This window comes from Oryctolagus cuniculus, chromosome 11, assembly GCF_051225735.1.
Source record: "Oryctolagus cuniculus isolate XC-2025 breed Fujian yellow rabbit chromosome 11, ASM5122573v1, whole genome shotgun sequence".
Classification (NCBI taxonomy): Eukaryota; Metazoa; Chordata; class Mammalia; order Lagomorpha; family Leporidae; genus Oryctolagus; species Oryctolagus cuniculus.
In genome coordinates, this window is record NC_142877.1 from 120143722 (window position 1) to 120171337 (window position 27616).

At 63.1% G+C, this 27616-nt stretch overlaps 1 protein-coding gene across 9 annotated transcripts; it reads left to right on the forward strand.

Moving 5' to 3' along the window:
• The first annotated feature begins 293 nt into the window (after positions 1-293).
• SIRAL2 (SIR2 antiphage like 2) lies at positions 294-27280 on the forward strand. 9 transcript variants are annotated; one of them, XM_051839890.3, is made up of 9 exons: positions 294-548; positions 13976-14031; positions 15237-15492; positions 17204-17425; positions 18577-18705; positions 20117-20402; positions 22750-22782; positions 23364-23447; positions 26217-27280. In XM_051839890.3, the coding sequence occupies exons 2-9, from the start codon at positions 13985-13987 to the stop codon at positions 26234-26236; spliced, it is 1077 nt and encodes a 358-aa protein (XP_051695850.3). In that variant the 5' UTR covers positions 294-548; positions 13976-13984; the 3' UTR covers positions 26237-27280. The 9 variants fall into 9 exon arrangements, with proteins under 9 accessions (XP_051695850.3, XP_051695853.3, XP_089163862.1 ...); XM_051839893.3 differs by having other exon boundaries at positions 295-548; positions 15240-15492; XM_089307735.1 differs by having other exon boundaries at positions 426-548; positions 13909-14031; positions 15240-15492.
• Positions 27281-27616: the final 336 nt, after the last annotated feature.

The window sequence follows — 27616 nt, forward strand, 5'->3', positions numbered from 1 at the left end:
TTCCAAACGCACCACCGGGTGTGGCCTCTGGGTTCCCGCACACACCGCACTCAAGCGGGACACGGACGCCCTGCCGCCCAGCTGTTTGGGAACCGAGAGCATCCCGGGCCGGGCCCGCACAGTGCACGCGCCCCCATGACACAGGCGCCGGAGCGGGCGACACACACCCCGGGACGCCGACGCCCGATCCGAGCCCGCCGCGCACCTCTCTGCGCCTGCGCGGGGGCGGGACCTCGCGAGCGACGGTTCCCTGGCTCCGCCCCTCGGGGCGGGGCCTCCGGCCGCCGCGGGACGGTTGGTTTCGGGGCGGAACTTTCGCGCGGCCGGGGCGGGCGCGCGGCGGAAGGCTTTGCGGCGGCGCGCGGCCGGCTAACGTGGAGTCGCGGCTGGAGGCGGCGCGGCTCCCGCCCAGGTGCGCGCGCAGTCGGCCCTCGGCGGCCCGGGCCAGCGCGAGGAGCGCGCGGCGGGCGAGGGACCCCGGAGACGCCGGCGGCCGCGGAGGCGGGGGCAGCGCGCGCGGACGGACGAGCGTCCTGGCGGCGCCGCAGGTGAGGCGCGGCGCGGGGCGGGCCGGCTCGGGACCCCGGCCCCCCGGGACCCCGGCCCCAGAGCCTCCCCGGGACCCCGGCCCCAGAGCCTCCCCGGACCCCGGGACCCCGGCCCCCAGGCCCCAGAGCCTCCCCAGGACCCCAGGACCCCGGGACCCCGGCCCCAGAGCCTCCCCGGTCCCAGAGCCTCCCCAGGACCCCGGCCCCCCGGGACCCCGGCCCCAGAGCCTCCCCGGTCCCCAGGCCCCAGAGTCTCCCCGGGACCCCGGCCCCAGAGCCTCCCCGGGACCCCAGGACCCCGGGACCCCCGCCCCGGAGCCTCCCCGGTCCCCCGGCCCCAGAGCCTCCCCGGTCCCCCGGCCCCAGAGCCACCCCGGGACCCCGGCCCCCAGGCCCCAGAGCCTCTCCAGGACCCCGGCCCCCCCGGCCCCGGAGCCTCCTCGGGACCCCGGCCCCCCGGCCCCAGAGCCTCCGCGGGACCCCGGGACCCCGGCCCAGAGCCACCTCGGGACCCCGGCCCCCCGGCCCCAGAGCCTCCTCCGGACCCCGGACCCCCGGCCCCAGAGCCTCCTCGGGACCCCGGGACCCGGGCCCCTCAGCCCCTCAGCCCCTCAGCGTCCCCTGGAGCCGCAGCCCCGAGACCCCCTCAGGCCCGCTCGCCCTCTGGGGGTCCCCGAGCGCCCGTGGGTCCTGACAGGCCTGCGGACCCTTCCGGCAGCCCCCAGCCCCGGCCCGTGGGCGCCCCTCCCGGGTGGGCCCCTCCTCCGAGCCCGGCTTGAGGTCCCCGGCGCTTCGGGGCACCGTGGGCGTAGCCCCGCGGCCTGGGGGGCTTCGCAGCAGTTTGAAAGGGGGAGCAGCGTGCGACAGGTGGCCCAACGGCCGCTGGCTGACCGGGCGGCCGCCTGCGCGTCTGCGTGGACCGCGGTGTTGGGGCCGGGGCGGCCTCGACCCCGGTTAGGGCGGCCGGGGGGCTTGCGTTGTCGCCCGTCTTCATCCTGTTCACCCACGGAACCCACGCTGTCTGTCTTGAATGCTTGCGAAGCGCGGGGCAGGTGGCTTAGGGTCCGTGCGGTGGCCTGGCGCGGGCTCGGGACGGGGACGGGAGCTGCTGTCCCGGCCACACCGCGTCTGGGGGACGGCTGGGGTGAGTTGGCCCCTTCACGAGCGGGGCATGTGCGGCTGTGCCCTGCCCCGGGTCGCAGGAGGGCGGTGGGCAGCAGCCAGGTGACCGCCGGGCCCAGAGCCCAGTCTGGGCTGAAGCCGGGGGGCCGCTGGGTCGGGGCGGCAGCCGCGGGGAGGCCCGTGCTGGGGTTGGGGGCGGCAGGAGGCCCGTGCTGGGGGTCGGGGGTGGGGGGCGGCAGGCGGCGGGAGGCCCGTGCTGGGGGTCGGGGTGGGGGGTGGCAGCGGTGGGAGGCCCGTGCTGGGGGTCGGGGTGGGGGGCGGCAGGCGGCGGGAGGCCTGTGCTGGGGTCGGGGCGGCAGGCGGCGGGAGGCCCGTGCTGGGGTTGGGGGCGGCAGCCGGTGGGAGCCTCGTGCTGGGGTTGGGGGTGGGGGGCGGCAGGCGGCGGGAGGCCCGTGCTGGGGGTCGGGGTGGGGGGTGGCAACGGTGGGAGGCCCGTGCTGGGGTCGGGGTGGGGGGCGGCGGGAGGCCCGTGCTGGGGGTCGGGGTCGGGGCGGCAGCCGGTGGGAGCCTTGTGCTGGGGTTGGGGGTGGGGGGCGGCAGCGGCTGGAGGCCCGTGCTGGGGGTCGGGGCGGCAGGCGGCGGGAGGCCCTTGCTGGGGTCGGGGTGGGGGGGCGGCAGGCAGTGGGAGGCCCATGCTGGGAGTCGGGGTGGGGGGCGGCAGCGGCTGGAGGCCGGTGTCGGCCGTGGGGATACAGACTCACTGGCAGGAAGTAAGAGCTCCTGGGAGATGGGGCTGACCCAGAACGAGGCGGTGTCCCTGGGAACTGGGCCCCCTGGGACTTGGCTAAGCTTCCCAGGCCCAGGCCCAGGCCCGCCTCCTTCCTGTCTGGCCTGGGGACGACTTGGAAGGGTCCCCTTACGAGGTCTCCCTCCTAAGGGGAGCGTCTGTCCTTTAACCCAGAGGGCGTGTGGTCACCTTGAAGCCTCAGCGGGGCGATAGCATCTGTGTCCCGTGAACCTGATACCCACACGGGTGCTCACGCCACACACACACACACACACACACACACGGGTGCTCACGCCACACACATGCACACACACGGGTGCTCACGCCACACACACACACACGGGTGCTCACGCCACACACACACACGGGTGCTCACGCCACACACATGCACACGGGTGCTCACGCCACACACACACACGCACATACAGGTGCTCACGCCACACACACGCACACACGCACATACAGGTGCTCACGCCACACACAGGTGCTCACACCACACACACGGGTGCTCACACCACACACGGGTGCTCATGCTGCACACACGGGTGCTCACGCCACACACATACACATACAGGTGCTTACGCCACACACACACGGGTGCTCACGCCACACACACGCACATACATGCACATACAGGTGCTCACGCCACACACACACACGCACATACAGGTGCTCATACTACACGGTGCTCACGCCACACACATACACATACAGGTGCTCGCGCCACACACACACACACGGGTGCTCACATTACACACACACGCACATACAGGTGCTCACACTACACACACGGGTGCTCACGCTACACACATATACATACAGGTGCTCACGCTACACACACATGCACATACAGGTGCTCACACTACACGGTGCTCACGCCACACACACATACAGGTGCTTATGCCACACACACACACGGGTGCTCACACCACACACACACACACGGGTGCTCATGCCACACACACACATGTGCTCATGCCGCACACACGCACATACAGGTGCTCACGCCACACACAGGTGCTCATGCTGCAGACACGGGTGCTCACACCACACACACACGGCTGCTCATGCCACACACACAGGTGCTCATGCCACACACATGCACATACAGGTGCTCACACTACACATGCAGGTACTCAGCCACACACAGGTGCTCATGCTGCACACATGGCTGCTCACACCACATACACACACGGCTGCTCATGCCACACACACACACATACAGGTGCTTACGCCACACACATGCACACACACGGGTGCTCACGCCACACACATGCACACACACGGGTGCTCACGCCACACACACACACACACGGCTGCTCACGCCACACACACGCACATACAGGTGCTCATGCCACACTGCACACACACACAGGTGCTCATGCCACACACATGCACACACACGGGTGCTCACGCCACACACACGCACATACAGGTGCTCACGCCACACACACTGGGCGAGATGGCCGGGCCCTCAGGTGGGCCAGGCTCGTGGCTGGTCTTGAAGGGACTGGAAGGAAGGGAGCTGAGCTGTGGTCGAGGTGTCGCTGTGCAGACCCTGGAGGCAGGTGGCTTAGAGTGCAGACTGAGCGTGCTGAGACAGGCCGCCGGTGTGGCTCGGCCGGGCTCTGTGCCTGCCCCACCCAGGACAGTGGCCGCCCACTAGCACTTGGAATCGCTGTGGTGTGCCTGGGGAGTGTGCGTTGCACTCGGATTTGATGTCCTGTGGGGCACACTGCTCTAAGCTTAGTCCTTTCAGGGCATCTGCTTCATGCCTGCAGCCGCCCTGGAAGTCCGAGGGGTTCCCTTTTGTTGTAGATGAAGGAAGTGGGCTGGAAGGAGTAACTTTGCCAGGTCTTAGTGCAGCCAGCACCTTTCGGGGCTGCGCTCTCTCTGCTGTCCCCTGCTTCTTCCCAGGGAGCCCGCAGAGGCTGCGTCCCCTGAGCTGTGGCTTGTGTCCCAGCGAGAACGGTCGTGCGGTGCCTGCTGCCTCTTGCTCTGTGTCTCCCTACTGGTGTCTGTTTCCCTCAGTGGATCTGGGCGGTGCGTGGGTGTCTGCATGGGGAGAGCAGGTGAAACAGTGCAGCCTGCTGTTTGTGAAGATTTGGTGAACAAGAAAAGGGTGCCTTAGGCGAGGTTCAGGGTCACAGTGGACCAGTCGGAGGAGTGTGGGTCCTGAGCCAGGGACGCATGTGTGGCCTGCCCTTTCCTCGCTGTGCCTGCAACACTGGCATCTCACAAGGGCACCAGTTCAAGTCCCAGCTGCTCCACTCCCAGCCCAGTTCCTGGGGAAGCAGTGGAGGGTGGGCCAGGTGTTTGGGCCCCTGTCACCCACACGGGAGAGCTGGGTGGAGCTCCTGGCTCCTGACTTCAGCCTGGCCATTGTGGCCATCTGGGTAGTAAACCAGTAGATGGAGGAGTTCTCTTTCTCTCCCTTTCTCTAACTTTGACTTTCAAAGTAATTAAATCTTAAAAGGTAAAAGTCTCAGTGTAATATGGGCCATTTTTAGAGCCCATATTTGATTCAAGGTAACATGCCAAGCGCTTCACAGGCATGGTCTCATTTGCTTTCTGGAAAACCCCATGAAGCGGCTGCTGTTACCACCTCCACCGGCCGAGGCCCAAGAGGCCACCATGGTGGACATGGTCTTGTGCCATTTCTCCTATCGGTGCAGCTGGGAAAGGCAAACAAATATACCTGATGTTTTTACTGGGAACCTCGCCGTGCAGTAAAGTATTCACTGTTTCATAGTTTGCCAGGAGATGTGACACCTCGCTTCAGTGAGTAGGTGTGTTACTTGATGATAAATATGGCAGCACTGAGGCCCAGGGCATATGGAACCACCAGAATTCACCGACCCTCGAGGAGACACGTGAGAGACACAAAAGAGTTGTTCCAGAAAACAACTGCCAGTGAAAGTTGACATTGTGGGATTTTAAACCTGGGAGGATCCTAAAGGTGATACCAGATACACTTTTTTTTTTTTTTTTAATTATCAATGGAAATCTTAAAACTTCAATCCGAGGTTAGGAACAAGACAAGGATACTCTCTTTCCTCAGTATTTACCGGAGCACTGATAGTCTTTTCTTTTGTTTTTTTAAAGATTGATTGACTTTTTATTTGAAAGGCAGTGGTGGGGAGAGAGAGGTCTGTCATCTGTTGGTTCACTCCCCAAATGGCCGCAACAGCTGGGGCTGGGCCAGGCTGGAGCCAGGAGCCAGGAGCTTCTTCCAGGTCTCCCACACAGGGTGGAGGGCCCAAGCACTTGGCCATCTTCCCGTGTTTTCCCAGGCCGTTAGGGAGCTGGATCGGAGGTGGAGCAGCTGAGACTCACACAGGTGCCCATAAGGGGTGCTCACATCCCAGGTGACAGCTTTACCCGCTCTGCCACATGCTGGCCTTGAGACCTTTGACTTTTTAGAAAATGTTATTTATCTGAGAGACAGTGACAGAGGGAGCATGCTCTCCTCTGCTCGTGTGTCTCCCCAGATGCCCGAGTGGCGGAGGCTGACTCGGCTGAAGCCAGGAGCTGGAATTCAGTTCGGGTCTCTCCCGTGGGTGGCAGGAACCCAATTACTTGAAATATCACTGCTGCCTCCCAGGTATGTATTAAAATAGGAAGCTGGAGTTGAGCCAGGAACTCCTAGTGGGACCTGGGCATCTTAACCTCTAGGCTAAATGCCTACTCCTGACTTTCTTGTTAGTGGAGAGTTTTGTTTTTGTCTTGTTTTGGGTAATGCATACAAGCAACCTTGTTAAAGGCACTGGTTTGTGTTTTTTTTTTTTGGTTTGTTTGTTTGTTGAGAGGCAGAGTGGACAGTGAGAGAAACCTTTTCTGTTGGTTCATCCCCCAGTGGCCTCTGTGGCTGGCGCACCACGCTGATTCGAAGCCAGGAGCCAGGTGCTTCTCCTGGTCTCCCATGGGGTGCAGGGACCTGGGCCATCCTCCACTGCACTCCCGGGCCACAGCAGAGAGCTGGCCTGGAAGAGGGGCAACCGGGACAGAATCCGGCGCCCCAACCGGGACTAGAACCTGGGGTGCCAGCGCCACAGGCGGGGGGATTAGCCTAGTGAGCCGCGGCGCCGGCCTAGGCACTGGTTTCAAGAAACCAATGGAAGCTTTTTGATTTTTACAAAACAGGCGCTGTAATTCACTTCAGCTGAGTAGGAACTAGCTACTTAAGTAGCATGTGTTCTAAGTGAGTTTTTGTTTTAAGATTTATTTTATTTATTTGAAAGGCAGAGTTAGAGAATGAGAAAATCTTCCCTCCACTGGCCTGCTCCCCAAACGGCCACAACAGCTGGGGCTCCTCCAAGCCGGAGCCAGGAGCTTCTTCCAGGCCTCCCATGTGGGTGCAGGGTCTCAAGCACCTGGGCCATCCTCCACTGCCTTCCCAGGCTGTTAGCAGGGAGCTGGACTGGAAGCAGAGCAGCCGGGACTCAAACGCACCCATATGGGCCGCTGGCATCTCAGGTGGTGGCTTTACCCGGTATGCCACAATGCTGTCCCTGAGGAGTTTTTGTGTGTATGTGTATGTTTTGAGTGTGTGTGTGTTTTAATTTATTTTATTTATTTGAAATGCAGAGTTACAGAGAGGCAGAGAGAGAGAAAGGTCTTCCATCTGCCGGTTCACTCCCCAGATGGCCGCAGTGGCCGGAGCTGGGCCGACCCAAAGCTGGGAGCTTCTTCTGGGTCTCCCATGTGTGTGCAGAGGCCTGAGGACCTGGGCATCTGCTGCTGCTCTCCCAGGCCACAGCAGAGAGCTGGGTCGAGAGGAGCAGCCGGGACTCAAAGCAGCACCCATATGAGATGCCGGCACTGTAGGCAGCGGCTTTACCCGCTACGCCATAGCAGTCCCCCTCCCCTTTTGTTTTTAAGAGGTCTTTCATTTCTTCGAAAGAGTTACAGAGGCCTTCCTTCCACTGACCACTCCCCAGATGGCTGCAGTGGGCTGGGCCGGGCCAGGCCAGAGCCAGGAGTTTTGTCCAGGTCAGGGGCCCAACTGCTTGGGCCATCTTCTGCTTTCCCCAGGCCATTAGCAGAGAGCTGGAAGTAGAGCAGCCGGGACATGAACTGGTGTCCATGTGAGATGCCGGCATCGGAGGCAGTGCCTTTACCCATTACGCCACAGTGCCAGCCCCAACCTCTTTTTTTTTTTAGGATTTATTTAATTTATTTGAAAAGCAGAGTTAGATCTTCTCTGTCCGATGGTTCACTCCCCAAATGGCTACAACTGCTAGGGCTGGGCCAGGCTGAAGCCAGGAGCCTGGATTGCCATCTGGGACTCCCACATGGGTGCAGGGGTCCAAGCACTTGGGTGGTCACTTTTCACTGCCTTCCCAAGTGCATTAACAGGGAGCTGGGTTGGAAGTAGAGCAGCCAGGACTCCAGCCTGGTGCATTTGGGGTGCAGGTGTTGCAAGGGGCACTTAACATGCTGCACTGCAATGCCGGCCCCTAAAGTGAGTTTGCTTTTTTTTTTTTTTTTTTTGTTAAGATTTATTTATTTATTTGAAAGAGTTACAGAGAGAGAGAGAGAGGTCTTCCATCTGCTGGTTCACTCCCCAATTGCCTGCAACGGTCAGAGCTGTGCCGATCCGAAGCCAGAAGCCAGGAGCTTCTTCTGGGTCTCCCACATGGGTGCAGGGGCCCAAGCACTTGGGCCATCTTCTGCTTTCCCAGGCCACAGCAGAGAGCTGGATGGGAAATGGAGCAGCCGTGTCTCAAACCGGCACTCAAATTGGATGCCGGTGCTTCATGCCAGGGCGTTAACCCACTGCGCCACAGCGCTGGCCCCTGAATTGAGGTTTTGTATTCTCTGTAAACCAAGAAAACCGTTCATCCCAAAGATTCCTGTGATGGTTAGTTTTTAGTCGATTTGGGTTAAGGACAACCTAGAAACCTGGAAAGGCACCCGTGGGTTTGTTTGTGAGGGTTTTCCCAGTGAGGTTAGCAGGTGAGTGTGGGTGGAGCGGTGGGAAGACCCAGCCCCAGGGCAGGTGGGCGCCGTCAGTTGGCTCAGGTTCTGGAGAGGCTGCCTGGGAAGGTGCTCTGGTCTTGCTCGCCTCCTGCCTGGGACGTCGATTGCTGGCCACTGGACCCCGGGACGCTGCTCCTGCTCGCCCCCTTGCTGGCACTCGGGCGTGGGGCCTAGAGCTGCGATTGGCACATTCCGCTTCCCTGCTTCTCCCGGCCTCCGAAGGTGGCCTGTCGTGGGGCTTCCTGGCCGCCTCCATAGTCACATGAGCCAGATCCGCCTTCCCTGCCTGTCCTGCCTCCGAGCCATGTGGTCTCCAGGGAGTGCAGCCCTTGGCACTGGGAAAGGTTGAAGTTTGCCGGCTCTGCTGGGATTGCTGTGTGGTTGGGGCACTTCCGTGGAAGGTGGTGCTGCACTGAGGCCTGCCACTGCCGAGGTCCTTGCAGCAGCCCAGGAGGTCATGTGTGGTGGGATCCCATTTGACAGATTGAGAAGTGGAGGTTTGTTTAACCCATTTGACAGATTGAGAAGTGGAGGTTTGTTCAATTTTTAAAAGGTTTGTTTATTTAAAAGGCAGAGATCTTCCATCTTCTGGCTCAGCCCGGAACTCCATCCGGTTTCCCACATGGGTGGCCAGGGCCCAAGGACTTGGCCGTCCTCTGCCATCTTCCCAAAGGTATTGGCAGGAAGTGGCCTTGGACGTGTTGTAAGCAGGGCATGAACCAGCACTCTGACACGGGATGCTGGCGTCGCGAGCGGCAGCTCATCCCACTGTGCCACAGTGCAGGCCCCAGAACGGAGCCTTGGAGAGGTCTCCTGGCTTGGGAGGTGCAGGTGTGTCCTTGGCTTCAGATCCCGCCACACCCGTTCCAGCGTTGCCCTGAGCAGAGTGGCGTTTCCAGGGCTAAGCCCTGCCTTTGAGCCGTGGGACCTGTCGTGCTAACTTAACGCCCCGGAAGCGCCCTGACCCCAGTGACTCATTTGTGTCAGCAACACGACTGCCAGCTGCTCCGGAAAACTCACTCCTGCTGCCCAGGAGTTTCCGCCTCCATGCGTCCCGGCCCCTAGGGTCCACGTGGGAGTTGGGGAATCAGATCCAAGTGCTGGGACAGATGATCTTCACGGCCGTGGCACTTGTCCGCAGGGAGCTGAGGCCGGGCCGGGCCCGCTGTGGCTCCTCCTTGCTGTAGCTGGTCAGGATGTTGCAGGTTTACATTCGCATTTTCCCGCTTTCCTTTCTTGGTGGCGCCGCGTGCGGGGATGGAGCAGGCTGCCGTGTTGCCAGGCTTTGTCCTCAGGGCTTCGCCGTCAGCCATCGTGTCTCAGGACCTCGTCAGTCTCCTGAGCTGGGCTCATGTTCCGGCACTGGGCACTGACTGCAGTCAGTATTTGGGGTAGCACGTATCCCTCCTGCCAGGTAAGAGCCCCTGTTCTGTGTGGCCCTGCGTGCAGCTTGCAAGCTCTCATCGCTCTGCTTTAAACAGAATTTGTATGTTGAGAAGCTGAGAGACAGACAGAGATGCCCCTCCACAGGTTCTTTTCCCAAATGCCCCCGAGAACTGGGACTGGGCCAAGCCAGAGGCAGGATCCGGGAGCCCAGTGTGCGGTAGCAGGGGCCAGCTGCTTGAGCAGTGCGTGTGGCTCCTGGGCAAGCATTAGCAGGAAGCTGGAAGCTGGAGCAGAGCTGAGACTCCAACTCGGACGTGGAGGTGGGTGTCCCAAGAGGTCTTACCCCTGTGCCAGACCCCCACCCTCCCCGCCTTTTAGCTTGCTCAGAGAGAGCCCTGTGCCGCTTCACTCCAGAGTATTTATTTTTGACAGGCAGAGTGGACAGTGAGAGAGAGAGACAGAGAGAAAGGTCTTTCTTTACTGTTGGTTCACCCTCCAATGGCCGCTGTGGCCGGCGCACCGCACTGATCCGAAGCCAGGAGCCAGGTGCTTCTCCTGGTCTCCCATGGGGTGCAGGGCCCAAGCACTTGGGCCATCCTCCACTGCACTCCCTGGCCACAGCAGAGAGCTGGCCTGGAAGAGGGGCAACCGGGACAGAATCCTGCGCCCCAACCGGGACTAGAACCCGGTGTGCCGGCGCCGCAAGGCGGAGGCTTAGCCTAGTGAGCCGCGGCGCCGGCCTACTCCAGAGTATTTTTAAAGGACACTTTGAGTGCCCCGCAGGCTGACCGTCCGTGAGTGGTATGTGCGTTCGTGAAAGCGCAGCTTGGACTAGCGGGAGAGCGGAGTCAGGCCTGCACGCTGTAGTGAGGTGTCTGAGGCGGGCTGAGGCTTACGTAGCTGACACTCTGGAGGCTGGAAGTCTGTCGATGCGGCCTCCAGTGAGGGCCTAATGGCAGAATGGTGGGGCTCGTGCCAGGGGGAGAGATCACACCTTTTTTTTTTTTTTTTAATTTATTTATTTGAAAGTTACACAGAGAGAGAAGGAGAGGCAGAGAGAGAGAGAGAGAGGGAGAGAGAGAGGTCTTCCATCTGCTGGTTCACTCCCCAGTCGGCCAGAAGGGCTGGAGCTGCGCCGATCCGAAGCCAGGAGCTACCTCCTGGTCTCCCATGCAGGTGCAGGGGCCTAGGCACTTGGGCCGTCTTCTACTGCTTTCCCAGGCCATAGCAGGGAGCTGGATGGGAAGAGGAGCATCCGGGACTTGAACCGGCATGCATATGGGCTTTACTCGCCACACCACAGCACTGGCCCCGAGATCACATCTTGAAACAGCGAGAGACTCTTCACTCGAATCTTTACGACCCTTTCCTGAGAGCCACCCTGATGCCTTCCGAGGGCAGAGCCCCCGAGGCCCTCCCACTTCCCCGGCATCGCCACACTGGGGCCAGGCCTCCAACAGGTGGCCCCTGGGGGCAGGCCACAGCCACACCAGAGCAGTGAGGAACTGAAGTTTGCGTTAGGCCCTTTAAATGACCCCTGCTCTTGGCCAGCGCTGTCCCTAGCCCTCAGTGCTTTGCAGGCTCCTCTCGCTGTCCGTGCCCTCGCCGTCCTTAGCACTCTGGTCTTGGCAGTTCTGAGCCCGGGACCGGGGCTTGGCTGGGCAGCTCTTCCGCTGGTCTCGCGGGGCACCTCGTGCATTTGTGGTCATCCGGCCTGACCGGTGCTGAGTGGCCCGAGGCAGCCTTGCTGCCTGGGGAGGATGGCGCTGAGGTGTTAGCGTGTGCCTTGGCCGTGCCAGACAGCTCCAGAGGACAGGCCGTCTTGTCAGAGTGCTTTTCAGACTTGGCTTACGTCTCATTCATTCCCATCCAAGTGGCCAAAGAAGTCACATGACTGTTTTCAGCCTTGGTGTGGGGGTGCGGGTGACTGTGATGGGGGGTATTCATGGGTGACAGTGCGGTTGGGTGGGGCTTGGCTTTGCTGGTTGGAGATAACAGCTTATTAATAGTTCCAGCACTGGACACAGTTTGACCGTTCATTCAGTACTGGACGCGGGGACTGCAGCGGTACAGCAGCCTCCAGCCCTTTGTGGCCAGCTCACTCATGAAGTACTTGGAATTTCAAGGTATAAGCAGAAAAGGTCTTTTTTTGGCGTTGGATAAGAACACAGGAGCTGCTCGTGAGACTGCACTGCAGCCCAGCTGCTTTCAGGAAATGCTGATTGGTCTTGGGAAACACAGAACAAAACAGAAAACCAGGTTGCTAAGATGTCTTGGCTTTGGGCCTGCAAACTGCTGACGATACGGTTACCAAGGGAACCAGAGACGCGGCATCTGAAAGGCCTCTGAGGAGGGGCTCGGGAAGGCGGCGAGCGGGAGCGAGCGGGGTGCCGGGTGCTGCCGTCCCGCGGGAACTCGGGGTGCTGCTTGGGTAGAAGTCTCTGCCTGGAGGACCTGGGCTGGAAACGGGGAGATTTGGCTCTGCTGCTAACTCTGCTGGGAAGCAGGAAGTGAGGTAATGTCTTTGGGCGCAGTGTTGCAGTGAGCTGTGAATGACTAAGTACGGGCAGCTGTGCGGCTGGTCGCTGCCGCGTGTGCCTGCTGCTTCCCTGGCGGCTGCTTGGACCCTGAGCTGGCGTCGGCCTTGGTGTCGCGGCCCAGCTGCCTGTTGAGATGAGGCTGTGGGGGTGCCTGAGGCTGAGGTGTGCAGCCCTGCTGGCAGCAGCAGGACACCAGAAGCAAAGCTCCCATCTGTTACGTAAGTGCCGAGCGTGGTGAGGGCTTGTTCTCTTGGAAACTTGGAAATCACTTAGTTTTGGAGTTCAGAACAGCCGACTAAAGCCTAATTGGTTGATACTTTTTGGTAGATGTGTAAATGCACTATTTAGACTTCAAACCTATAACTTGAATCATGAGTATGTGGCGAATCAAAAGCAGTTGAAAGGTAACTGAAAGAACTGGAGGTAGGTTTTTTAGCTTCTTTACCATGGTAGGTAGCATCGAGGACACGTGGCTCCTCACCTCCCTGGTTGACCTGTGTCTGTTTAGAAATATTCTGAGGAAGGATGTGGATTATTCGGGCAGGACAGTGGGGGGGGGGCAGTCTGATTAGTCAGCTGATGAGCGTCTCGGGCTGACTTCTAACAGGGGAGAACAGGAGTTGGCTCCCGGAGCTCTGTCTGGGGCAGCCTCACAGACAGGTCGGGACCTGGGCTGTTGAACGCAGGCCTGGGGCCCGTGAGCTGAGTCATTGAGCCTCTGGGCCAGCCCGCGTCCTGGGCTGCTTATATCATGGAGGTGTTACAGAGTGGAGAACCGCAGTGTTTGTGGCTTTCCTTAGGAAATGCCTAGTAGGGTAAAAAATAAAACCTGCTTGACTTTGGAGGACACTGACGGCAGTGACCCTGGCGGTGGGCGGAGTCCTGCCAGCCGTTCCCCGGGCAGGTGCGGCTGGCTGTGAGCCTCCCTGTCTTCACCTTCGCAGGGGTCAGGGGCACCTTCAGGAGGGTTTTCTGCCTTGGTTTGTTTGTTTGTTTAAGACTTGTTTTAAAGGCAGAGTGATGGAAGGAGGGGGGAGGGGTTTTCCATCCACTGGCTCACTCCCCAAATGGCCACGAGACCCCAGAACGCCATCAGAGCCTCCCCGATGAGCGGCAGGGGCCCAAGTACCCGGGCCACCTGCTGCTGCCTTCGCAGGCACATTAGTAGGGAGCAGGAGGAAAACGGGGCAGCCGGGACTCGAACTGGCTCCTCCTGTGTGGGATGCTGGCTGCCCCGCAGCGCTGCCAGCCCAGAACCGCCTCTGAGAACCACAGCCTGGCTTGGCTTTGTTTTGTCACTCGCCGTTTTCCTCCTCCCGTGGAGTCGCTGCGTTCTTAGCTGTCGGAAGCTAATGTCCTAGAGGACACTGTCAGGTGGAGGCCGCCGCGGGGGCCCCGTCAGCCCCTTCACCACCCCCGCTGCCCGTGCCGGCTTCCTCCCGTCCTGGGCACCTGCGCCGCGGTTGCGCAAGGCCAGGAGCAGTGGCTCGGGGCACCTCGGGTGTGTGCCTGAGAGTTCACCCTCGCCTTCCCTCTCTCTCAGGGTGCTGCTGATGAAAGGACTCGGATCTGGGAAGTGGAGGCCGTTTCTGACGAATATTTCTCTTTAGGGGTCACAGATGGAGTCAGTGGAGAAGACAGCCAAGAGAAGTGAGCAGAAGTCAAGGTAACTGGGGCCGCCGTGCCGCCAGGCAGACGCGACGTGTGCAGCGCTGAGTCCGTGACGCTGCGCAGACCTGCGGAGGGAAATGAACACACTGGCTCAGCGGGGCTCTCGAGGCCTGCTCGCACCCTTGGCTTCACCTAAGAAACATTCGGGGCCGGCGCCGCGGCTCACTAGGCTAATCCTCCCCCTTGCGGCGCCGGCACCCCGGGTTCTAGTCCCGGTCGGGGCACCGGATTCTGTCCCGGTTGCCCCTCTTCCAGGCCAGCTCTCTGCTGTGGCCAGGGAGTGCAGTGGAGGATGGCCCAGGTGCTTGGGCCCTGCACCCCATGGGAGACCAGGAGAAGTACCTGGCTCCTGGCTTCGGATCAGCGCAGTGTGCCAGCCACAGCACGCCGGCCGCGGCGGCCATTGGAGGGTGAACCAACGGCAAAGGAAGACCTTTCTCTCTGTCTCTCTCCCTGTCTACTCTGCCTGTCAAAAACAAAACAAAACAAAACAAAACAAAACAAAACAAAACAACCTTCGGAAGGCATTTTCTGTCAGGGGAGTGGCTGTGCTCTGGTCTCCGGACCAGGCAGCAAGTGGCGAGAGGGGCCGCGTCCAAGCCTGGCCAGCCTCCGAGTGAGCGGACAGCAGGCTGGGCCTGTCGTGAGTGAACGGGCGGGGGTGCGCTTGCTGGAGAGTGCGGGGAGTCTGCCCGCCGGGCCCTGTGAGCAGGGATCGTTCGTCATCGTAGTTTGTATATATTTTTATTTGAAACACACACACACACACACACACACACAGAGCTTCCACCTGCTGGTTCATTCCCCAGATGCTTGTAAAGTCGGGCGCCTGGCCCTCCATCTGTGTCTTCCACGTGGGTGACAGGGGCCCAAGCACCCGACCGTCACCACCTGCCTCCCAGGCTGGGTTGTGAGTGGAGAAGCTGGCACTGGCAGCAGGCACCGGCTTGGGCCGAGGGCGCCCGGGCAGCCAGGTGTGCGTCCCCTGGCTGCTTGGTATCGGTGGGCGATGTGCCCTCTGGAGGGAGATGGGATGGCTGTGTGCCACTGACACGTGCTGAACACTGTGGCGACTCGGGTCCCGAGCTTTGTCCTGCGGTAGTACAGGGCGCTGTGTCCCGGGACACGGCTGCACTTGACCCCAGGGTCACAGATGCTTTTGGACTCCCGTGACGCCCCCCCCCCCCCTTTGTTTTTAAGTAGAAAGTTTTTGAAAAGCCTCATCCGGAAACAGCCGCAGGAGCTGCTGCTGGTCATCGGGACCGGGGTCAGCGCGGCCGTGGCCCCGGGGATCCCCGCGCTGTGCTCCTGGAGAAGCTGCATCGAGGCCGTCATCGAGGCCGCGGAGCAGCTGGAGGTGCTGCACCCGGGGGACGTGGCCGAGTTCCGCAGGAAGGTGACGAAGGACCAGGACCTGCTGGTCGTTGCCCACGACCTGATCCGGAAGATGTCCCCTGTAAGTCCAGATGAGCGCGCGAGGCTTCCCGGGCAGCTCTTGGCCCCACACAGGTTGGACGGCTGCTGAACCCCGCCTGCCAGTGTGTGGAGTCTGTTTCCCGGCCGCGGGGACTCTGCCAGTGCGTCGGGGGCCATCGTTTAACTGTGAGAGCCCCTCTGCCGTGTCTGTGGGGTCTCGGCAGGTCAGCCACATCTCCAGCTGGGAGAAGGGACGACTTGTTTGTCTGTGGTGGATGTGAGGGCACGGGGAGGAACAGCAGCAGTGCTGTGGGGACAGCCACCGAGTGGCCCGAGCCAGCCGAGGGAGGGCCGCCCCCGGCAGGTGCACAGCTGGGGCCTGCGGGCACGAGTGCTGGGGAGCTGGGCGGTGCGGCAGGGCCCTGGCTGTTACTTGTGCAAACGCTGACTGAGGCTGCACCATGGCCCTCTGAGAACTGGAGTGGGAAGGTGAGGCCGATGTCTGACCGCTCGCGAGAGGGGGGGAGTTAGAGTCCTCCGGGGGAGGAGCAGAGTTTGGGCTGCTGTGGGAGGGACCCTGTGGCTCCAGTGTGCGGAGGCCACGGTTCTGCAGGAGTCTCGGGAGGCAGCCCAGGGTGTCCGCGGGGACCCAGGCCCCACCGCTGTTGTCCAGCCACCAGGGGAGGGAGAGGGAGTGGGGGTCCTGCTCATCGCTCAGAGTCACCCAGGCCGCTCTGTTGCCTCCTTGGCCAGAGCCGTGGTCAGGGCTGTGCCTCGCCCCCAGGGGCTGGGAAGCCTGTTTAGGTGACTGTCGAACGTGGGGGTCCTGTCAGGGAGGGACAGCTACCATCAGCACAGGGATTGGCAGGTGACAGCCGTGGGCCGACTCGGCCTGCCGTCTCCTGTGCTGGTACCCACCGCCTGCCCGCTCACCTGCCGTTGGCGAGTTGTGCACTGGGGCAGAGGTGTGCGGCCGCCAGCCGAGGCTGTGTGGCCCACGGGGCCGGAATCCTGCCTCTGGCCTCTTAGAGTTGGTCTGCTGGCCCCTGTTCCTGTCGCAGGCGGGGAGGGGAAGGGCTGTGGAACCTCGTGTGGTTGTGGCGTGTCAGCGGCTCTCCTTCCTCCTGTGCGTCTGTGAAAGCCCCGTGAGGAAGTCAGGGCAGTTAGAGCAGGCGGGCAGCGTGGAGAGTGGCCGCGCTGCAGCCCTGCTGGGGAGGGAGGGGTGAGGGCCAGGCTGCCCACCTCTTCCTGGGGGACGGAAAGCAGGCCAGGTGCGGGTGAGACTCCCTGGGCTGCGTGGACAGGAGGGGGTGATTGGACCCCAGGGGGCCGGGCCAGAGGTTCTGCAGACTGGAGCTCTTGGCGATGGTAAGGTGGCGGTGTGATTGTAGAGTGGAAGGTTGGCGCGGGACAGGATCACCGTGGGAGAGCCATGGGGAGGAACTGAGGGATGGAGACGATTGGCTTCCCCTGCCTAGACCTCTCGCAGGCCCTCGCTCACTGGCCTTTGCTTCAGTGTCCCCTCGGCAGTGCCCCACTGCCCGCTGTGCCAGCCCCGCCCCCGCTGTGCCAGCCCCGCCCCCGCTGTGCCGGCGTCCGCCCCTGCTGTGCCGGCGTCCGCCCCTGCTGTGCTGTGCTGGCGTGCGCCCTCTCCGTGAGCCCTGACGCCGGGGTGGGCGTGCTGCCTTTGTCCTTGCACCCTGCTGCGCCAGCGGGCGCTGACGTGTGACTCTGGCCCCTCCTCTCCGCAGCGCACGGGCGACACCAAGCCCAACTTCTTCCAGGACTGCCTGATGGAGGTCTTCGACAGCCTGGAGCAGTACATCCAGAACCCTGCGGTGCTGCAGTCCATCCTCAGCCTGATGGACCGGGGCACCATGGTGCTGACCACCAACTACGACAACCTGCTGGAGCTCTTCGGGCAGCAGCAGAACAAGCCCATGGAGTCCCTGGACCTGAAGGACAAGACAAAGGTGTGCGGGAGGCCGTGGGTGCAGGAGGCCGTGGGTGCGGGAGGCCGTGTGGGTGCAGGAGGCTGTGGGTGCGGGAGGCCGTGTGGGTGCGGGAGGCTGTGGGTGCGGGAGGCCGTGTGGGTGCGGGAGGCCGTGTGGGTGCAGGAGGCTGTGGGTGCGGGAGGCCGTGTGGGTGCGGGAGACTGGGTGCAGGAGGCCGTGTGGGTGCGGGAGGCCGTGTGGGTGCGGGAGGCTGTGTGGGTGCGGGAGGCTGTGTGGGTGCGGGAGACTGGGTGCGGGAGGCCGTGTGGGTGCGGGAGGCCGTGTAGGTGCGGGAGGCTGTGTGGGTGCGGGAGGCCGTGTGGGTGCGGGAGGCCGTGTGGGAGCGGGAGGCCATGTGGGTGCGGGAGGCCATGTGGGTGCGGGAGGCTGTGGGTGCAGGAGGCCGTGTGGGTGCGGGAGGCTGTGGGTGCGGGAGGCCGTGTGTGTGCGGGAGGCCGTGTGGGTGCGGGAGGCCGTGTGCGTGCACTGTGGAGAGTCTGGGGGGAGGCGGGGTGCCGGCTGGCTGCTCGTGGAGCTGGGCGCCATGACTGAGGTGTGGGTTGGGCTGGGGCGTGGCCAGCCTTTTCCTCAGGGTAGCTTGGGGCCCAGGGTTGCCCTTTCTGCTCAGTGCTCTCTTCACTGCCTGTCCTGTGTGTCCGTGTGTCCTGTCGGGCACAGGGGTTCTTGTCATCGCTGGAGACGCAGGCTTAAGAGAAGCAAAGCCACCCTCAGGCCTGCTGCGAGTTGATTCTTCAGCAGTTTGGGATTACAGTATATGCCAAGGTTTCTTGTTTTTTTTTTTGTTTGTTTGTTTTGTTTTTTAAAGATTTGTTATTTATTTGAAAGGCAGAGTTACAGAGAGGCAGAGGCAGAGAGAGGTCTTCCATTTGCTGGTTCACTGCCAGTTGGCCTCAGTGGCCGGAGCTGGGCCGATCTGAAGCCAGGAGCTCCCTCCGGGTCTCCCACGCAGGTGCAGGGGCCCAGGCGGTTGAGCCGTCTTCCAGTGCCTTCCCAGGACTTGAACCAGCGCCTGTGGGATGCCTGCCCTGCCACAGCGCCGGCTCCCGTAGATGAGCTTGTCATCAATGAAGTGACGCAGGTTTGTTTCCTCGGCCTTGCTGGTCGGCCAGGTCCTCCAGTGGGCGAGAGGCCACGTGAAGTACGGGGTTCTGCACATTCACGGCTTGTACACGGACCCCTGTGGGATGGTGCTGGACCCATCGGGCTACAAGGATGTCACCCAGGACCCAGAAGTGATGGTACGCTTCCTCTTGGTGGGTGCTGGTGGGTGCTGGGGACTCCGGTGGCCACCAGCCCTTAGGCTGTGGTCTGAGTGGTTCTCCAGGCTCCGGGCATTCCTACCCCTGGGGTCGGCCCCTGCCCCAGGGCTGCCAGGGACGGCCATGTCTCGTGTCCTCACGGTCCCAGGGTGCGGCATTTGGCCAGGAAGGAATGCGTGATTTCATTAAAAGTGCAGCCCACGCTGCCCCTCTGCGTGCCAGTGCTGCCGGGCGGTGGGTGCCCGTGCCGGAGCGGGGCTGCCGTGTGGAGCGGAGTTCTCAGCTGCCCCTCTGCGTGCCAGTGCTGCCGGGCGGTGGGTGCCCGTCTCGGCTGCCCCTCTGCGTGCCAGTGCTGCCGGGCGGTGGGTGCCCGTGCCGGAGCGGGGCTGCCGTGTGGAGCGGAGTTCTCAGCTGCCCCTCTGCGTGCCAGTGCTGCCGGGCGGTGGGTGCCCGTCTCGGCTGCCCCTCTGCGTGCCAGTGCTGCCGGGCGGTGGCTGCCCGTGCCGGAGCAGGGCTGCCGTGTGGAGCGGAGTTCTCGGCTGCCCCTCTGCGTGCCAGTGCTGCCGGGCGGTGGGTGCCCGTGCCGGAGCGGGGCTGCCGTCTGGAGCGGAGTTCTCGGCTGCTCCCCCACTCTGCTCGCGTCTCCTGTCTGAAAGCCTCCCGCCTCTGCTGAGCGGTTTCTTTAGCTCTCAGAATCTGTGACAGAATGAGGCGCAGGCACGCTGTGCCTCCTGGAGCGTCCCAGCGGCCTCTGGGACAGCACCGTCTGTGCGGCCTCCCTCGCAGCCCCAGGGTCAGGCTTGTTCTCAGGTGGACCCTGGGCCCGCAGAGCCTGGGCTGTAGCCCCTGCCCAGTGTGGGCCTGCGTGTGGGCTGACACGCAGCCTCTTCCCGCGTGTGCCTGAGTGAGCCCACGCGCTGTGCTGCCCCTGTGCCCACCCCCGGGTCACGGTCACTGGTCCCCGTCTCACCTCCTCTCTCACGCCCGAGGGCGCTGGGCTCTGCCAGCCCTCCCTCTGCAGAGTTCCAGTGCGTGATCGTCCATCCACGGAGGGTGTGGCTGAGCGATCCACTCGTGGATGTTCATGTCCTTACTTGGCGTCACAGTCGCTGACGCCAGGAACTGGTGAGCACGGGCTGACCCCGTGCAGCCACTGCCCGGGGCCCTGGCCGCTCGCCTGGGCGCCCCGTCCGTGCTGAGAGGGCACGTGCTGCCCAGGGTGGCTCCTGGTGCTGCAGACCACCGTGCCGGCTCGGGCGCCTGCCTCTGTCCTCAGTGTGGCCCTGGGGGGACCTGGCGGGCGCAGCTCCACAGTGGGTTCGCGGTTACGCGCAGGCTCTGCCGGCCCCTGAGCCAGGGCGCAGTCCTCCTGACCTCTCACTCCGCACAGGAAGTCCTGCAGAACTTGTACCGCACCAAGTCCTTCCTGTTCGTGGGCTGCGGGGAGACCCTCCGTGACCAGATCTTCCAGGCCCTGTTCCTCTACTCGGTGCCGGACAAGGTGGACCTGGAGCACTACATGCTGGTGCTCAAGGAGGACGAGGACCACTTCTTCAAGCACCAGGCGGACATGCTGCTGCACGGCATCAAGGTGGTGTCCTACGGGGACTGCTTCGCCCACTTCCCGGGCTACGTGCAGGACCTGGCCACGCGCATCTGCAGGCAGCCCAGTCCAGGTCGGCCTCTCTCCTCCCAGCGCAGCACCGCCGGGCTCTTGGCTCCAGGGGTCTTCCTTTTCGGCGGGGGGAGGGGCTAGAATTCACGTGCAGTAAGATTCACCCGACTTCTGGTTTTTCTTTTTCTTTTTCTTTTTTTTTTTTTTTTGACAGGCAGAGTTAGACAGTGAGAGAGAGAGAGAAAGGTCTTCCTTTCTCCTTCCAAGTGGCTGCTATGGCCAGTGTGCTGCGCTGATCTGAAGGCAGGAGCCAGGTGCTTCTCCTGGTCTCCCATGGGGTGCAGGGCCCAAGCACTTGGGCCATCCTCCACTGCACTCCCTGGCCACAGCAGAGAGCTGGACTGGAAGAGGGGCAACCGGGACAGAATCTGGCGCCCCGACTGGGACTAGAACCTGGTGTGCCGGCGCCGCAAGGCGGAGGATTAGCCTAGTGAGCCGCAGCGCTGGCCCCTGGTTTTGCTTTTTAAAAAATACCTCTGTGTGTGTGTTTTTGTTTTAAAGATTTACTTTATTTGAAAGAGTTACAGAGAGAGGTCTTCCATGTGCTGGTTCACTCCCCAGATGGCCAGGGCTGGGCCAGGTGGAAGCCAGGAGCCAGGAGCTTCCGGGTCTCCCACACGGGTGCAGGGGCCCAAGCACCTGGGCCATCTTCTGCTTTCCCAGGCCACAGCAGAGCTGGACCAGAAGCAGAGCAGCCGGGACTCGAACCGGCGCCCGTGTGGGATGCCGGCACTGCAGGCGGCGGTTTAGCCCGGCCCCCTCATCTCGTGTGATTTAAAATGAGAAGACTGGGGTCGTCGGTGTGACGGTGACCATCCAGGGACAGAGGGGTCAGCTCACGCTGAGTGCAGTCTCAGCTGGACGCCTGACTGCGTGCGTTGCCTTGGCTGGGAGGGAACGCGCAGGCCAGCTCCGTCAGCGGCGGGACACGTGGCAGGTGCAGGCGTCGCGCCGCTGCCCCACGGCCCGTTGGGAAAGTTACTGGAGCGCGCAGGGATTCACGAGGTCCTTTGCTGCTTCCTTCAGAGCCCGTCTTGGGGCGGGCGAGTGTTTGGGCGGCGGTCGGTCGAGTCGCTGCTTGGGATGCCTGCGTCTCCCGTTGGAGCGCCTGGGTTCGGGTCCCGGCTCCGCTTCTGGTCCGGCTCCCTGCTGGTGCGCAGCCACGGGGAGTCGGGGACGGAGTTCCCGGCTCTGCCGGCAGCCGGCCTGTCTGCTTGGCGGGCGCCGGGGCAGCAGCGGATGGGAAGCTCTGACCGTCTGCTTGTCTCTGCTTTTCCAGTGAACAGAGCTGCCCTGCCGCACTGCTCGCGCGCCGCGGTCTGTCCCTCGTGCTGATTTTTGGCGGTTCTGAAGAAAGCACGAGCGGCACTGCCGGCTGGCGCGCTCCCCAGGCCGCACGCGCGAGCGGCCGCTGTGGCTGAGCCGGTCGGTGTCCGGGCGTCCTGTACGCTGAACCGACAGCGAGCACAGAATTTTCCAGGCCCGCTGACATCAGTTTTTCACGGCGCCAGACTCGGCCCCATGGACGCCCTCGTTCGCGGTGGTTGAATTGCCAGGCGCCGGCGGGAGCAGCTCCCTGGACGGCCTCCCTGGACGGCCGGCCGGTGTCTCAGCTCCGCAGGGGCATGTGCGGTCATTTGGTTGGAAAGCAGAGAGCGGGAGGGGAGAGATCGCCACCTACTGGTCCCCCGCGGAGCTGCGCCAGGCTGCGGCCGCGCTGGGAACGCAGTCCCGGGCTCCCGCGGGGCGGCTGGGGGCACTTGAGCCGGCAGCTGCTGCCCGCCCGTGTGCGTGCGCAGGAAGCTGGGCGGAAGCGGGCAGCTGCCCAGACGCGGACAGTCCGCGGGGGCGTGGGCGGCCTCACCTGGCCCGGCTGGGGGCTGGCTCAGGGCGGCCCGTTCCCACGCTCCTGCTCCAGGTTGCACACCCCTGACCTGATTTGCTAAATGGCAGTGTCCATGGTATCCTTTGCCACCAAATAGATGACTTCACGGATGCTGGGACAGGCCCGTGAGGGGAAGGGCTTGTCCAGGTCGTGCCCAGACGCTGCGGCCGGGGTGGGCAGCCTGGCCAACAGCAGCACGCACCACCCAGTGCGGAGGGGCAGTGGGCCTTCTCCCCTCTGCCCTGGCCGCCACCTCTCCCGCCCCCACGCTGCTCTACCCGGGAGGGCAGGACCCGGCGAGAGCCCAGAGGGCGGGCCCAGGCGCCCTGGCAGCCGGGAGGGGCCCTGAGTCGCAGGAGGACCGACGCGTCGTTGGGTGTCGCCCGTGACTCCTGGCGAGCCTGGCTGTGTCCCGGCAGCTGAGGCGCCCTGGCGAGCCGGCTGATGTCTCTCTCTCCTGCAGATGCGGAGCGCGTGGACAGCACCACGTTGCTGGGTAAGGCGCGTCCCGACACTGTCTCCTGTCGCTGTCGGTGCAGTCCCGGGAGTGCCGCTCACGCCAGTGGTTAGCACGCGGTGAAGCAGCCCCGCAGGGGACGCCGCAGTGCACGGGGGCTCGCCGTCCGCGGGGAGGCACAGCCCCTCACCCACGGGCGTGTCCTCTCCGAGACCCGCGTGGGTGGCGGGGTTGCAGGGAAGGCGGTGCGTCTGTGCCGTGCGGCTGTCGGCAGTCGGCACCGCAGGGCCCTGGGCCTAGGCGTGCAGCCCACGCAGGGCCTGCTGACCGTGAACGCGCCTGCGGCCCGGCCTCTGCCTGCCTGCACGTCCCGGGCGCTCGAGCTCGGTGTCCCCTTCTGAGTCCCTGGGGTGGAAGGGGCGTCTCCACAGACAGGAAGTGGGTGCCGCCTCCCGGGGCTCTGAGGTCGCCCTGGGCCTTCCCCTTCCAGCCTCTCCGTGGGAGAGGACGCGGTCAGCGTGACTGCCACGCGTGCCTGCGGAGACAGCGGGAACCCCACCGCGCGTGTTTGTACCCGAGCCTCGGAGCCGGGCGCCTCTCAGTTCGTTTCCGTCTTTCAGGGAGCGCGTGTCAGGACTGTGCGAAGAGGAAGTTAGAAGAGAACGGAATCGAAGTGTCCAAAAGGGTCCGACAGCCAGACGCCGGTACTGCGCCCCTCGCGTCCGCGGACTGTGGCCCTGGCGGGTGGCGTCCACGCATGTTGTGTTGGTGCAGAGAGCCCTGAGGGGCCTGGGTGTGGCGCGTCAGTAACAGAAAACACCCCACCCCCATGGCAGGGCGGCCATGTCCACTCGCGTGGGGGCACCACGTGACCACGCAGCTGGGGAAGCCACACCCCCTTCCAGCCACTCCTCCCCCCAGGTGATGGCCGTGACGGCTGCCCCCTCGCTCCCCTGCGTCTCCGTCACGGAGTCGCTCAGGTCACCTGCCCCTCCCCCCGTCCACACCTTCCTGCCAGGTGCTGAGATCCGACTTCCCACGGTGACGGCCCCGCCCTGCCCCCGGAGCCCCCGGCCTGCACGACATCCATGTCCGTCTTGGCTTCCACCGCGGAGATGGGCTCAGGCGGGAAGAGCGCTGTTACAGCAGTGGTCCTCTGGGGGGCCGCCCGGTGCTGTAGCGCCCAGGCCAAGTGTGGCGTCCCCGTACGTGAGAGGTAGACAGACGGCGCCCCCTCCGCCAGGCGCCCACACAGCCAGAGCAGGCCACGCTGAAGCCGGGAGCCGGGCGTCTGCGTGGACAGGAGGCTTGGTCGCTCGCGCTCCGGGGCCAGGTGCCGCCCCCAGTTCACTGAGGCGCGTGTGTGCTCCCCTCGTCAGGTGCCTGCCCGGCCCTGTTCAGAAAACAGCCGTGTCGCTCCGTTCCTGACCGGCACCGGGGTGCCCTCCTCAGGCCGGCGCCCGCTGCTTCCTCGTGCTGTCCCTGCCCGTCGCGCTGGCGCCCGCAGACCCCAGGCTGGGGCGGCTGCCCACTCGCTGGCGCTGATGGCGCTGCCCTGGGCGCCCGCTGCGCTGCGGGGTTCTCGGGCTGCACCTCCCTTGGCGTTTGGAAGTTCCGTGTAGAACGTTTTATTCGCCTTCTCAGTTTGCGGTTGCTTTTTAAAATTGTTACTAGTTTTTAAGATTGACTGGCTTATTGGAGAGTTGGTGTTAGAGGGAGAGAGCGAGCCGCTGGTTCACTCCCCAAATGGCCACAGCGGCTGGAGCTGAGCAGATCAGGAGCCTGTTCCGGGTCTCCCACGCGGGTGCAGGGCCCAAGGCCTCGGGCCTCTTCTGCTTTCCCAGGCCACAGCAGAGAGCTAGACTGGAAGTGCAGCAGCCGGGGCTGGAACGGGCGCCCACATGGGATGGCGGCACCGCAGGCCGGGCTTTACCCGCTGTGTATGGCGCAACGCCGCCCAGTGGTGGTTCTGTTTTGGTTTTCTCTGGTTCAGGAATAATCTGACTTCCTTGCTGTTTTTTTCCTGTCGTCTTTGTCCCCAAGATGCACCCTGGCCGGCATCTCCCGGGCTGGTGGGCTGTCTACGACTTTGTGTGTTCTCTCCCTGTCCGCCTCCGCTGTCCCCAAGGCCATTCTGGGGGTCTCAGGGTTGCGTCCTCGTCCTCACAGCTTTGCTGTGCCGAGAGCCCAGGCCCCCGAGAGCTCTGGTTTGTGCCGCGGGCTTTCTCCCTGCGCCTCCTGTGCTAGCCCGAGACCTCTGGGCCCGGGGCCTCCCTGGTCATCTGTGCTGGGACCTCCCACTCGGCCTGCACACAGCGCTGCCGTCCCCTGGGAACTGGCGAGACGGGCAGCCTGGGGCCCTCTCATTCCCATTCCCTCCTGGCGAGGCTGGGCATCCCTTGTCTAAAACCCCCAAATGCCCACATTTCGGTTTCAGACTTTGAGGTTAAGGGTGCTCCAGTCAGTAAATGAGCGGAATTCTGTGGAAATCCTCCAGGCCCTGCGCGGACACGCGGTGTGTGCTATGCCTCCCTTCCACCAGGGGGCACTTGCCTGTTGCCCTGTGCTGTTGTGCAGATGCAGACCAGATGCGAGCAGTTACAGACAGACGGCCAGGTTTATGCTGGTTCACTCACGAAATGGCTGCAAGAGCCAGAGCTGAGCCAAGCCGGAGCCAGGAGCCAGGAGCCTCCTCAGGGCTCGAGGGTGCAGGGGCCCAAACAGTTGGGCCGCCCTCCGCTGCCTTGCCCAGGCCACAGCAGGGAGCTGGATGGGAAGAGGAGCAGCCGGGACTCGAACCGGCGCCCACAAGGGGTGCTGGCGCTGCAGGGGACGGCTTTACCCTCTGCGCCGGCCCTGTTCCTTGTTTTGTCGGGCACAGGCGGTCCTGTCTCGTGGTCCTCGCTTTCCTGTGGCTGTGGCTCCTCCATTGCCGGCAGATTCCTCTCGGCACCCGGCGTGCTGCCACCGTCCTGCCGTGGCCCATCTGCGTGGTGCCGTGTGCATGTGGGAGGCAGGGCCGCCGCCTGGTGGGCTCACTACAGAGCAGGGCCGGGCGTCTCCGCGGACGCCGGCCCCCGTGCCCGCAGCCCTGCTGTCCCCAGGCGGTCGGAGCTACTGGGGCAGAGGCCTCGGTGTCCTTGGTGCAGAAGCCGTGGCTCTGCTGAGAGCCACCTGGTAGCACTGCTGGCCCCTGCGGCTGCGGCGGACCTGACGGCTCCGTGCACCGTGAGCTCACTCCGGGCTGCAGGCCTGAGCCGTGTGCGTGCGCTGCCGTGTCCTCGGGCCACTGGGGCGCGTCGGAGTGAGATGTGCAGAGCCTGGCAAACCCGTGGTGTCCCCCCAGGGCCCCGGCGGCGTCTGCACAGGGTACCAGGCCCCCACGTACGGAAACAGGCAGCTTCCCAAGTGCAAGCCTGGTGCAGACGGCCTTCCTGAGGCCGGCCTTGAGTGTCTGGTGTTTGTTTCAACAGATGATGCCGGAGGGTCCTGAAACCTTTAAGACCAGTACAGCCTGCAACCGGAAAACCAGCCTGTCACCACTGTGCCACGCCACACCGCGGAATGTACCGGGAGCCCCGCCCGGCCTCCCGCCACAGCCCCCTGGGTGTGTGCAGTTACGTGGAAGGTGACTGGACACACTCCAGAGACTTGGTAAGGACGCATGGACAGCTACCTCAGGGGCCAGGCCCGTGGGCAGGGACGTCCCTGGTATTCCTGACGCCCACCTGATGCAGCCTGGTGCCAAGATGGCGGAGACTGTCCCGGCAACAGGAGCTGCCGGAGGGAAACCAGCAACTGGACACTCCCGATTTCCTGTGGGAACTGTCACGTGGAACGCGTCCTAAAGGTGGATTTGTCGTGTTAAATAAGGAACCGGCGGGCACACGGGCGCTGGACCTGCCAGTGACAACGAGAATGTCTTTGTACTTCTTGGGAATTGTGTCATTTTAGTAACTTCTTCCAGAGACACGACAGGTCCAACTGTCACTCCGAAGTGCGAGTGCGCGGACGAGCCAGGGGGCTTCCCCGAGTCCAGGCGTTGCTCAAGTCCAGTGTGGGACAAATACGGTGGGGACAAGACCTACACGTGAAGCTTTTAGATAAGTGCCAGGCTTTCCGAGTCTGTGCTGTGGGCGAGCGCTGCCCTTCCTTACCCCGTACAGTTCTCTTCCCATAGCTGTATTTAGGGGGCGCAGAGTGAGGGCGGCAGACCTGTGGCAGCCTCCACATGGATACGTGACCGGGGCCTTCGCCGGGGCATGGCAGAGGGTCACGGCAGGTGCCTCCCGGGACGGCAGCACCGTTCTGGTGACTTCTCTCGCCAAGCCCTGCAACACTCCCATCAGTGGCACTGCGCCTCCCTCAGGCCCAGAAGTTTAGAACAAGAGACATGAAGGTTGGGTGAGGGTGTCCAGGGAGTGAGCAGCCAGGGGCCTGCTGGAGTCCACCCCCACCCCTTTGTTGGAAGCATGGAAAACAAGTTGTCTTTTGATGTTACTTTGGCCATAAATAAAACTTAGCATATGGGCTTGTTTATTGTCTCAAACTGGAATAGTTACTACGCGTTTGCATAGATTTATTTGGAAAGCGGAGTGACTGCTGGTTTGTTCCTTGGATGCCTGGGACAGCTGGGGCTGGGCAGGCTGAAGCCAGTGGCTGGCTCCATCCGGGTCTCCCACATGGGTGCAGGGGCGTCCTCCCAGGCGGTAGCAGGGAGCAGATCAGCGTGGTGCGGCTGGGGTGGCGCTGGCGCTCCTGTGGGCTGCTGGCCCGGGTGCCTCCTGTAGCCCTCACAGGTGTGCTGACCCCGCACGGGCTGAGTGTGCTTGGTGCCCAGCCACCTGTGGCCGGAGGGACAAAGCCGGCAAAC

Excerpts from the sequence above, each read along its gene's own strand:
- SIRAL2 (XM_051839890.3), top strand. The coding sequence starts at position 13,985 with ATGGAGTCAGTGGAGAAGACAGCCAAGAGAAGTGAGCAGAAGTCAAG. Across the intron at positions 14,032-15,236 it reads AGAAGTGAGCAGAAGTCAAG|TAGAAAGTTTTTGAAAAGCC; the intron begins GTAACTGGGGCC and ends TTTGTTTTTAAG. Across the intron at positions 23,448-26,216 it reads GGTCCGACAGCCAGACGCCG|ATGATGCCGGAGGGTCCTGA; the intron begins GTACTGCGCCCC and ends TTGTTTCAACAG.